Below are 13410 nucleotides of genomic sequence, written 5' to 3' on the forward strand. Positions count from 1 at the left end.
ATTTTCTCCCCACAAGCACACACAAGCTGTGAGGCAGTGTGCATGTGCTGAGTGAGGGGTCCCAGGGTGGCATAAGACATGGTGCAGCCCTTAGAGACCTTCCCTGGCATCACAGCCCTTGGACCCAGGGGTACCATTTACAAGGGACTTATCTGGGTGCCGGGGCTGTGCCAATTGTGGAAACAAAGGTACAGTTTAGGGAAAGAACACTGGTCCCGGGGCCTGGTTAGCAGGGTCCCAGCACACTTTCAATCATAACTGGCATCAACAAAAGGCAAAAAGTCAGGGGGTAACCATGCTAAGGAGGCATTTCCTTACACCTGGTTCCACCATATCAATTGCAAGATAAAGAGACAGCACATTGTGATCACTAATGCAACTGGCAGTCACCCTATACTCTAATGGGAGTGGCACAAGATCCAGAGGGATGACATAAAATCTATGTTACTACAATATCCACTTGACATAACTTAAAGGTAAAAGTGTTAATGGCAACTTATATTCGTGGAAAAAAACAAAGGGCTTATTTACAAGCCCCTTGCAGCATCTGTGTGTCACTTTTTATGATGCTTTGGCGGCGCGGAGTGCGGACCCATATCTACGAGGCCACTCAGAGCCACTTTGCGTGGCTTTTCATGGCCTCGTAGATATGGTGTAAGTCAACGCTGCACATGTTGTTGGATTGCCTTACACTGCATCAAGGAGGCACTGCTTTGGATTTTTCCACGCATTTTCCATGAGTTTTGGTGCACTACCAGGTTTACAAGGATCTGTAAACCTGGGAATGTGTCAAAACTGAATGCCTCGCTTATTTCGCCTTGTTTATTCCTCTTTCGATGGAGAGGAAAATGCCTCTATGGATTGTTTTTGCACAGAAAGGTGCCCCTTCCTTCACAAAAACAATCCTGCCAACAATGCAGACACCCTTGCACCATGGTGCATGGGTGCCTGCGTTGGCACTAGGCACCAAATAGTGCGTTGGCCAAAAGGACAGGAATGCCCCATATCTCATTAATATGGTGCATCCATGCCCTTTTAAATTGGTGTTGGTCAGTGCAGCAAAGATACTTGCGATGCTGCCCTACGCCAATTCATTGTAAATATGCCCCCAAATCTTTTGACATAATGAACCTATTTAGAGCATCCAAATATGGTACATGTCTAAAATGTGTCAGCTCATGCCGCGGTGAGTCCTGAAAACCGCAGGTCAAGAAACTGCTTGGGTTGCAAATTTGTATGTACAAATTGCCTGCCCACAGGATCAAAACCTCTTTGTTATGTTTTCATGAGTTCTGTGATGTGTGCTTCAGTCATCAATCACATTATTTTTTTAGCATTACCGAAAATATTGTAATGAAAATTAATCAGTAACAAATTATGCTGTTCCTGCAATTTAGCAAGTAATACCCGATAAAAGGGGGTACATTTTAGCTATTCAATGACCAATTTGGTGAGTTTGACTGAAATCAGAATCGCTAAGCCTCCTTTTGCTCTTCCAGCTGGTGCCAGGAGAGCAGAGGTATAAAATTGATAATAACTTACAATGTTGATAATGTTTGGTGGTCCAGGACTTCTGGGACCGTATAATACCATAACAATTTACTGAGTTCAGAGCATCTTTATTCTCCATATTGGATCGCCTTATTGGATTGGACCCCTTCCACGTTCCAGGATATCATCCTTAAACTTGGATACATTTCTGGGTTAATGGAACTAGGAAGATCTAACATAAGCTCCTTGCTTTTATTCCCTTGTGGCCCAGGGGCATTATCAGTAGAATTTGACAGACCATCCATCTGGTCCAACGTGGCCGGGGCCTCAAGTCTATCAGAGGTTGCTAAATTGTAGACAGTGTTTAGGTTCCGGTCACCGATTCTATCAGTGAATTCATGAAAATCAGCAGGTGGATTTGGCGGGCCATAAAAATATCTTAAGGGTTGAGCCTTCATGGATCCTGACTTGTAGATTAATGGACGTAAACAATGGAGCAGTGCATGCATGAGTCAAAAAGGATTTCTTAAAATTGACAAGCACACAGAGCCCAATTTAGAGACTTATTTTGACATTAGGGGCCAGATGTATCAAAGAGTTTTACCCATTTTGTGTCTATGGGAAAATGTGTTCATACATATGGCCCTAGGTACCCACTGAGGAGCCCTTCTGAAGGAGTACATAAGTCCATTGGTTGCACACTCATTTATTTTTTAATGCACGATGAAATCTAGAAAAACGGCTCTGTTTCTCCCTTGAGAGAAGGTCTTGCTGATTCTAGGAGGAATCACTCAAGGAAAAATTAGCTGAGTCATGGCTTATCTGAAATATAATTACAGTTAATGGTAAAATCAATAGCTGAAACCTTTCAGAAACAACAGGAAGAAAAAGGGAGTGTTCAAGTCTCCCTCAGGGACAGACTCCTCTCAGATGTCCTGCCATTACCCTTCTTCTTCGGTTTCATCTTTATGATCACCCCCTACCTATGATACTGATGAGACAAACACAACTGTCCCTACAGGGAAATATTTAAAAAATGAGGAATTAAATGATTTGATTGCATATGTATCATCACAATTTGTAAATGTCTTTAGACAATGATCAGCCCTCTTCTAGAAGACTGTTTTAGAAAATCCATCAAACCTCTGCACAATTGGGGTTAAGTTGGTAAATCAAGTAATTTATCAAGGTTAATCTTTAGAGTGTCAGAATCTTCCTATAAAAGACCAGCTTTTTCCTACAATAGTTCCAAGCAACATGGAGAAAAGTGAAGCTTTGTTTAAGAATCTGCTTATCCTCTGAAAGAATAAAGCAATAGTACCTGTACCAAAGTTGAAGGAGGTCAGGGCTGGCTGTCCCTGGTGTTTCTGGTGAAAAAGTAATCAGGGGAATATCCTCTAGTAGTAGAGTTGAAAGAACTGAAAGTACTTCTAAAGACATACCATTTTAAAATGAACTGTGTCCAACATGTGATTCACTGGGTGGGGGAAGGGAACTTTGTAGCATTAACAAATCTACAGGATGTTTTTTCATATTCTGCCATTCAGAATGAAAGCTTCACCCACGGTGTTTATAAAGATCCTAGTACCCAAGATGACAATCTTACTTGAGAAGAAAATCCAAGTTCATCCTTATTTAGATGATCCACTTAATGTTGCTCATACTCGATACACTGTGATCAAGAATGTTCAGGAGGTAAAATGGACATGGAAACAGGCAAATTAGAAAAGGTACTGCCTCCCTCAATTTGTTAGTCAAATTGGTTTGCAGTTGGACAAAACTAAATTTCGCCTTGCTGAGGGCTGTTCATATAAGTGGGAAAGAGAATACCATTGTTGATTCATTTAGCAGTGTTTCCATTGTCTCCGAATTTCAGGTTCTCAGTTCAGGCAGTTGAGACAATATATTGCAGGTTTGGTCTGCCAGAAGTAAATCTATTTGTAGATCACCTCAATACCTTCATGTCCCAGTTTTTCTCAAGTTTTCATAACTGTCTAGCCTTGGGTGACTGCTCTAACATTACAATTGCCAAAGAACTGCAGTATGTGTTTCCTGTAATCCCTCTCACTCCTCTGAGGTTAGCAAAGATCAGGAGCGAGAAAGCAGAAGAGATATTGGTATGTACGTACTGGCTAAGGAGATAATAGTTTTCCCTACTGAAAGAATTGGTTGAAGGTCAGGTTTGGGTTTTTCTTCTGAACCCTTATTCTCTAATCCCTCCACCTCTACTCTCCATTTAGTTTATATAACGGTTGAGATTGGCAGTGTGAGGTTGAAAGAGAGGGTCTTAATAATTTAGGACTCTTTCAGTAGTGCAATCCACTCAAAATGATGTGGAAATAAACATCTGAACCCTGTTCAATGTTCACGTCAGGATATTGTAGATCCTTTACAGAAAAGCTTTTTAGAAAGGCTGCCATAGAAGCATTTCGTTCTCTTTGGGAAGCCCTTTCTGATACTGAAAAAACTGTTCTTAGACTTTTCAAGGGATTTGATTATTTGATACCCTGGTCCCTGATTGGGACTTTTTATTGGTGCTAGAGGCTTTAAGTAGAGTTCCCTTTTAACCTTACAGCATAGTGACCTTAAATTCCTGTCTTTCAATGTGGCCTTCTTAGTAGCCAGAGTTACAGCACGAAGATTAGGGGACCTGGCAGCTCTCTTACACTGTCCTGCATATGTTAGGGTTTTTGAGGACTGCATAGTCTTAAGCTGTGTTCCCCAATTTGTACCAAAAGTAAATTCTCCATTCCACAAATCTCAAAAAATAATTTTACCAGTCTTACCAGATGATGAAGATGTGAGTCAACAGCAGTATCTTTCTAGAACTTCTTCACAGGATAAGTGATTCACTGTTAATTAACTTTGGTGAAGCAAATAATAGAAAAATGGCTTCCCTTTCAACACTAGGTAATTTTAAATAAATAATTTCAATTTTGTATACTAAAAGTGGTCTCAGTGCTCCGAGATTTTGTCAAGCCTACTCCCCTAAGAGGACAGCATCTTCTTCGGCTGAGTGGAGTGGGTATCATTAAATGATACCTGTGCAGCAACTACATGGAAAGGTCAGTCTACCTTTGTTAAATGTTATAGGTTTAACTTTGCATTTGGTTCAGAATTACAGTTTGGTACAAAAGTTCGGAAGCCAAGAAATGTATTTGGGTATGGGACATTTTCATGTTTTTGAAAACATTCTGTTGTTGGCATGATCTCTGTCTTAAACATTTCACTTCTTTGAGAATATTTCTTTTGTATACCTGCAATTAGAGTATCAATCAAACAATCAATCAGAGTTTATAGAGTGCAGCTACTCACCCGTTAGGGTTTAAAAGCGCTGGGGGGGGGGTGTAGCGTGTACCAGAGGTGGATTAGTAAAGCCATGTCTTCAGTTCCTTCGTGAAGCTGGGGAGGGAGGTGGTTTGTCTGATGTGGATGGGTAGGGTGTTCCAGGTGGTGGCGACAAGATAGGAGAAGGAGAAGGGGATGAGTAATGTGCATGAGGATGGTAATGTGTGTATTTCTTACCAGGAATCCTCATTACTCCGTTTCTACATTCCTCATCCCATTACTCATGTTAATCCTCCCTCCCTCCCATCCTATTTTTTGGGAGAAGTGCAGAGTTTATAACTTCAAGAGGTAGTATTGGTAATGGAGTAACGGTTGTTTTCCTCTTTCATACTCAAAGGAGACATGTGAAGTCCTAATTTAAAAAAAGGATGGTTGTTTTAAAGGCATGCCTGATGTGAAGGGGGGGCCTCACCCCTACAATTATTGAGTAATGGGATGAGTAGTGTAGAATTCACGGAGTGGGCTTGGGGAGGTGGGGAAGAGGTGGAATTAGCTGGGTTTCTAGATTCTCACTGGTAGAAATGCCTACCAAAGTGTTCTGGGTAATACTGGTTTAGGAGGTGGGGTCCCATTACTCATGTTCCCTTCCTCGAGCCCTCTTTTTATGGGGAGACGTGGAGTGCCTTTGTGGTTGTTTTCCTCCCTTATAATTCAAGAGGCCATGCAAAGTCCTAATTTTTAAAAAAAGTAAGGTTGCTTGAGAGGGGTGTCTTATGTGAGGCACGGCCTCCCCATTGCAAACAGTGAGTAATGGGATGATTATGATTATTGATGACGTATAGGGATGATACTTAATTGCCACTATTGTTGGCGAGAAATGCTGGGTATTGTATTGCACTGTTTACACTTGGAAGGTCATAAGATATTTAGAAAGTTTTCACTACTATTATCTCCTAAGTGAAGAGGAGTGGAATGATTTCAGTTAGTTTGTAGCAAGCTTTCTAAATATTTAAAGCCTCACTTCACTGTTGTGTTAGAAAGCTATTGGTGTTATTTTTGTGTATAAGGTGAATGTGAATTTTTTTGTTGTGGTCTTGTCAGCTGTGTCAACATTGGCTTTTGCAGATGACAAATCGAGTAACCACACTGGAGGAGGCCGCTCCAGCTCATATTGATGTGAGTGTGAAGGACCCCTTCAGCATATCTTGCAGGCCCCACCATCCTCCCGCTCGTTTTCTTACACCACTGCACTAACATGGCCAGTTCTAACTTAAAATAATGCTGTTTGGCCTTCCTTTCCTGTACTCTCCATTTTAGAGAGTTGTGCATCCATCATTTAATGACATGTACCTTAATGTAAAATGCTTTCAGACTGACATTTCAACTTATATCATTGATGACGTTTTACATGAGCAAGTGTGGCTAAAAGTAGCATATTTCTTCTAAAGGAATTTACACTGAATGAAAAGAAGTGTGGATTGTTTGAATGGTAAGTAGTTTATGTGAGGTAAATTATTACTGATGAGGTATTTTGCTCAACTACGAACTAGTGAGTACAATACACTGTGCACCAGCTCCTGACTCAAATTATGAGTTCCAGGCAATCCTGGTACTATGTAAAGTGAGCAGAACAATTATCAAAAATATTGCTGAAGTAGCCCATGTGGATGTTTTTACAAAAGGATGTTGCACATGAGTGAACTGGTGAACAGCTGGAGGCCCCTGGGAAAGTGAAGTGGTCTATTGTGTCTGCACCAATACTGACAACTTTCGGTTTGGGGAAAATGTATATCATCACTGCTGGTGCTAAGGGTCGGTGACACAGATGCGTGGTTGCTCACAACTGAACACAGTGTTTGCATTGCGCACTGAGGGGCATATTTATACTCTGTTTGCGCTGAATGTGCGTCAAAAGTTTTGACGCACAATCGGCGCAAACCCTGCCCCATATTTATACTTTGACGCCCGACCCCGCGGGCGTCAAAATTCCACCATGTGCGTCATTTTTTGGAAGGGGGAACCAGCCTTGCGTTAATTATATGCATGGTAGGCGTTCCCTTCCAAAAAATGACTTTAACGCCTGTGCCCCATATTTATACTGACGTCATTTTGACGCACAGGAGGGGGTGGGTCTTAGAAAACGACGCACAGCCTGATGGGCGCCGTTTTTTAACGCCTGGGTCAGGGCAGGCGTTAAGGGACCTTAAGTGCCCAGGGACACCCCCTGCCACCCTTGCCCACCCCAGGAGGATACCCAAGGATGGAGGGACCCATCCCAGGAAAGTAAAGGTAAGTTCGGGTAAGTATTTTTTTCAGATTTTGTCTGTGGCATAGGGGGGCCTGATTTGGGCCCCCCTACATGCCACTATGCCCAATGACCACGCCCAGGGGACATAAGTCCCCTGGGCATGGCCATTGGGCAAGGGGGCATGACTCCTGTCTTTGCTAAGACAGGAGTCATGTCAATGGAGGTTGGGCGTAAAAAAAAATTGCGCAAATCCGGTTTGAGGCCTGAATTTTGCCTCAGACCTGACCTGCCCCATTTTTTGACGCACAACCCCCATTTTCCCATACGCTGGCGCTGCCTGGTGTGAGTAATTTTTTTTTACGCACACCAGTCCGCAGTGCCGGCTAACGTCATTCCATAAATAAGGCACCCGCATGGTGCGTTGGAATGGCGTTAGCCGGCAGTAAAATTTTTGACGCACAACTGCGTTGGCGCAGTTGTGCGTCAAAAAGTATAAATATGGGCCTGAATGACTCGGAGTGAATGCGCTGCAATTAAAAACTTTCGTCCTGAGTCCGTGCAGCTAATCATTGCTGGCATTACATGTGTGGAAGTAAGTTCCTTCTTAGAGCGGACCACAGACTATGGCACGTACTGCTATAGTATATCCTGTGTCACAGGAGTAAAGTACGGAAGTTAGAAATGTGTGCCTGAGGAAAAAAAATGTGACTGCAGATTTGTTGTTACAATTGCTGTATTATAATCCCCATTGAGTTGTGTTGAATGAGGAAGAGGACATTAGCATTGTGGTAGTCGTCAAGGGTGTTGTGAAACAAGGGGGGCTATTCACAAATGCGTTTTGCAGTTCCTAAAGTAGTACGTCTATTTTACTCGCTCACGCACTCTTTATGCCTTAATGAAATGACCACAAAACATCTAAAACATCTAAAATAGCAATATTCAGCGAATATTCACATACAGTTAGTACACCGAAAAAAGATTGTGCACGTTTCGACTTTTATTAATAGGGAGTAAGACATTTCAGGGCTGATGCACGAAAACTTGAGGGAGTGCTTAAAAGAGTACTCCTGTAGTATTGCCACCCTTACTCATGATTACTTTTGTGACTCAGCCCGCAGTGTTCACAGGGTGACAGAAGACAGATGGTGTGATACTGAAAGCAAGGATGTTCATATGCCGGAAGTGAGACAATATGTGCATGATGGCCAGCCATATGTGATTGTAATGCGTGGAGAGGGCAGTATCTATGCTCAGGTTTCAACTGATGGCGTTTTGTTAACTAGAGCAAGCATGTGTGGACCATCTGAAGACATACAGTCCTGAATATTACAGAGAGAGTTTAGAGTTTTTATTAACCTTAACAGTACTGATGAGTTGGAATACCTGCCCTTTCCAGTGTTGCAAACTTGTTTAACCTCATTCCATCCACGATATACTTACTGATTCTCTTTTTGCTTATGATAAATGTTCGAAAAATACCCTTAAATCTGCAAACATGGCACAGATAACACACAAAGTAAAATGGGCACATTACAAGGAATGCAACTGCCTGGACAATATGAGATCAATGTTTATTTATTCTGTAGTTAGATGTAAATATTTAAAATAGTAATGCAGTATGTCAAGCCTATTGAATTAAAAAGTCAAACATGTAAGCACATTTCAAAGAAATGTAAAATCACAATAATCTATGGAAAATAATTTTTCAAACAGTCAGGTAACCACTGAAGAATTAATCCTGAATAAGTACTTAAAAGAATTTTTAAAAGTCCTAATTCTTGCTTGTTTAAAAAGGGGCCTTAAATATTGTATTTGTTTCGTCAAGTGTAAAGAGCATATCAGAAATAGATGGGAACTCCTAGGTTAGTACTGAAAAATGCAGGAGTAGTTCCAAAAGGACAAATCCTGATGTTCCTTTTGAACATTCAGTATCAGACCACATATAATTAACATCAGGTCTCTTTTTGAATTGGGATTAGGTACCTCCTTTAAGTAGCCTGCTGAGCCAAATGTGGTCTAGTGCATATCAACATAGTTCAAGGAGTTCTTGGTACTGATACACTGTTAATCGGCGATAAAACTTAAGACAAGTGGATAATACTGTACCAGGGTAGGGGAACCGGAACCATGGTGCCTCCGCGACAACCCTTCCTTTCACATCCGTCCGAGCCAAGTATCCATAGCTTGTAGGGTTAGAAGGAAGAGCATTGGTCACAGTAAGAATGTAGCACACGAGCCAAGAAATGCAGATCCCAAAAAGCATCTGTCCAATGAAAAAGAAGACACCAATTAATATATCATCACTGAAGCCTTGGGCTCTAGTGTACAGTAGTATGCAGCCAAAAAACTTGTGTTCCCAGGGTTGCAAAGTCATGTAGTTCGAACTCTACCCCACTCCCACCATTTTACTAATGGACAGAGAACACTAAGGACATGTATATATTTATTTACATAGTTTCCTAGAACAAAAACAAATTTCTAAGACCAGAAGAGTGATACCGTGCGACGCATGCAGAAATGGAAACCTATGTCACAGCACCACTGGTTTGGTTCAAATGTAGTGAGAAAATAAATACTTTACAGAAAATATGGTATGATTTGCATCTCTAGTCCAAGAGTACTGTGCCAAGGATGCAAGTACACAAATACAGTGCTTACTATTAGTTATCAAGTCAGAGCATAACTACAGAGTTGTAAGATTAAGTCCAAGTTCTATAACGTTTTTGAAGCTGGTGTCAAGATGCTGAGTCTTTGGTGGGGAGATGCATCTCTCCTTTCACTCACGGCGTGGGTTTTGGACCTGGCCCTTTTTGCAGGGTCAACCCCAAACTTTTTGCCTTACTCCTATTTTCCTATTTTCTAAGACTTGCTTTTGTTGGTTTTAGGACTCTGGGCACTTTACCACTAATGACCACTGCTAAAGTGCATATGCTCTCTGTCTAAATTACATTGGTGATTGGTTTCTCCATGATTGGCACATTTGATTTACTAGTACGTCCTTAGTAAAGTGCAATAGAGGTGCCCTGGGCCTGTAAATCAAATGCTACTAGTGGGCCTGCAGCACAGATTGTGCCGCCCACATGAGTAGCCATGTAAACATGTCTCAGATGTGCCACTACAGTGACTGTGGGTGCAGTTCTAAACTGCCAGTTCGACCTGGCAAGTGTACTCACTTGCCAGGCCCAAACCTCTCCTTTTATACTTGTAAGTCACCCCTAAGGTAGGCCAAAGGCAGCCCCATGGGCAGGGTGCAGTATATTTAAAAGGAGGGAAATATACTAGTGTGTTTTACATGTCCTGAAAGTGAAATGCCTCTAAATTTGGTTTTCACTATTGCAGTGCCTATCTCTCCAATAGGGTAACATGGCGATTGCCTTGAAATATCTTTTAAGTGCAGTATTCCATTGGGTGCAGATAGGGATATGGAGTTTGGGGTCTCCTAACTCACAATTTAAAAATACAACTTATGGTAAAGCTGGTTTTGAGACTGTCAGTTTGAACATGTCACTTTTAGAAAGTGGCCATTTTCTTGCTTAACCATTCTGTGCCTCTGCTTGGCTGCTGAATCCACATCTGGGTCAGACTGACAGTTGGGCTGTTTGTGAATTCACTTTAGACAGTGACACAAAGGGAGCTGAGGGTTGTCCTGCATATCCTGATGAGTCTTCCTGGGCTAGAGTGGGAGGGACATCTTCACCTAAGGGGATATGCCTGACCCCTCACAATACAGTCTCCAACCCCCAAGAGTGTATCTGGGGCAGGGCAAGGAAGAGGCAGGGTTGTGTGCACTACAAAGACTTTCCTTTGAGGTTTGCCTACTTCAAAGGCAGAAAAGAGTATAAGTATTGGCTACTGACCCCACAATTTTAGAACACTTCTGGATCAAGAGGAGACTCTGCCAAAGAGAAGAGCTGAAGAACTGTGAGGAGGACTACTGCTCCTTTGCTGTGTGTGCTTTGCTAGGTTGGCCTGCAGTTGCTTCTCTTGCTTTGGGAAGGACAAAGACTAGACTTTGCTGTGTATCCTACTTGTGAAGTTTCTCCAAGGGATTGGACTGAGTTTGCCTCCTGTTAAAAAGTCTCAGGGACATCAACATCTTCATCTGCCAGCACCTGGGATCTCTTGCTGAGACCCTATACTAGCCAGGTGGTGCCACATCCAGTCCCTGGGCCCCTGGAAGGAGAAGCTGGTAGAACCTGAATGAAAAATCAAGCACGGGGCCGAGCGGCAGAAAAATCAATGCAGCACCTTCACCGCAGCTGTAAAATCGACGCAGCACCTTCCTCGAGGCTGCAGAAATCGATGCATTGCCAGCTCAGTGCAGCTTCACCGTTGTCGTGCGACTGAATTTTCCAAGCATGGTCCCCGGGCGCCAAAACTCCAACATCACCACACGGACCAGAGGCTGCTTGCCTGGAAATCGACACATCGCTTACCCAGCGGGAAAAGAATTGATGCACGGCCTCATTTGCGTGTAAGGAATCTACACATTGCTTGCTTTTCTGATGCACTTTGCGGCTTTATTTTTGATGCATACCAGGTAAAACAACGCATCTATAGATTTCTATGGACTAAGACTTTTTACTTTAAAAATGTATATCTCTTTTTGTGTGTGTTGGATGTTTATTGTTCGGTCTTGTTTGATTTAGATAAATATTGACTATTGCTCTAAACCGGTGTGGAGTCCTTTTGTGGTGTTTCACTGTGTTACTGTGTGGGTTTGTACAAATACTTTACACATTGCCTTTGAGATAAGCCTGACTGCTTGTGCCACGCTACCAAGAGGTGAGCAGGAGTAATCCTAGGTGTGTGACTCCGTTACCCTAACTAGAGTGAGGGGTCCAACTTGGACAGGGTGCAAACCACTGCCAACTAGAGACTCCATTTCTAACAGTAGGTATGCTAAAGTACTCTTGGCTGCTAATTTTCTCACACACAACTACCCACCTGTCTGCCTCAATACCAAACATATCCCACCATATTATGCCACTACCCTTTAGATCTCATTAAGCCATAGCTTAGCCACCACATTTTGCTTTAGAACTGTGTACCACGCCAGTCAACACCACATTCCTCCAAAACACATTATCTCACCCACTGCAACTCTCCTTACATCATAACACCCCACCATATCACATCATATATGCCAATCTCGCAGGGTCTATGGGTGGGAACAGTAAATGTTAAGGATGAGGAAAGACACACCCACCAACTTTAACACCACAGATAGGTTGACCTTTAAGGTCATTAAGGACACTGTTTCCAGGAGTGAACTTTCACATGATTATCTAATTTATTGTGTGTGTTTTTGTCGTGGTTTTCCACAAATGAACCGATTAGATGAACACACCTGCAAACTATTTCAGCTTAAGTGATACTACTATATAGCATGGACGACAATTCACCGAAATGCCAGGTGTAGCGGAAGTGACATCACACCCCCTTTGACCTCCACTTTCACTCAAAGCCACATACTTACACAGACACACAAATTCACACTCTCACCCCCAAGCACGCACACAAAATACATTTAAAAGCATTTTTTACTTACCTCAGCTGCCATGGAAACGCATATTCTAGCTAAATGTATACTCCATTTGTATTACAATGATAGTGAATAAAATATTATTGTTCACTTTTGGTGTAATAAAAAAATACAGAGAACAAAGAGAGTGGAGCTCTGACGTCTGAGCTGCTACAATGCCCCTGGCACTGAATTTTCGACGTCTGAGGCCAGGGGTCGTAAAGGCAGTGCCAGGGGTAGCAGAGGGCATGCCTGGGGTCCCAACTGTGACCCCTAAATGACGTCCATGCTATATAGGAGAGCAACACACTTAGATACACACTACAGCTTAACGAAATTCCATTTACACATCCCACATTTCGTACCCGGTGTATTCGTAGAGATTGTCGTTCACTTGCACGTGTGAAAGCTGAATTAATTGTTAACGAATTTGCATTATATTATGGGTTAAGAATTTACATGAATTAGGCTAACATAGAAAATAATGTGCGTCTTGGAAAATGTGCCCACTTGAGTGGCCACCATTAAAATGGAATAATCACTAACGAAGTAGCATTTATAGTTAAATGTTGTGCACATGTAGGATAAAATGTATTAGTGCTTCATACTAATGATTTAATGTTATGTATTTGTTTAATAACTTTAGGCCATAGGTAAATTGTGTGGTTTGTGCCTAGTTTGCAAAACCTCATGTCAAGCTGCATTACCTTAATACATGCTCAAAAATGTAGAGAAATTAATATTTTTTCAAGTTCACATCATGCTGACCAAACGATTTGTAAATGTCTTTAACTTTCTCATGAGAACTGCTTGTGGAACCATGTTGTACTAAATCATGTAGACATGATGCGTAAGACAG

The 13410-nt window shown here is 42.1% G+C and overlaps 1 protein-coding gene across 1 annotated transcript in view; it reads right to left on the bottom strand.

The window, feature by feature from the left end:
- The window catches only part of LOC138287142 (solute carrier family 23 member 1-like), a 225917-nt gene that overhangs the window by 83455 nt on the left and 129052 nt on the right, over positions 1 to 13410 (bottom strand). Inside the window, exon 7 of the mRNA XM_069227501.1 lies at positions 9134 to 9290. Coding sequence (XP_069083602.1) covers positions 9134 to 9290 — 157 coding nt within the window. The remainder of the gene's footprint in view (positions 1 to 9133; positions 9291 to 13410) is intronic.

This window comes from Pleurodeles waltl, chromosome 4_1 (assembly GCF_031143425.1).
Source record: "Pleurodeles waltl isolate 20211129_DDA chromosome 4_1, aPleWal1.hap1.20221129, whole genome shotgun sequence".
Classification (NCBI taxonomy): Eukaryota; Metazoa; Chordata; class Amphibia; order Caudata; family Salamandridae; genus Pleurodeles; species Pleurodeles waltl.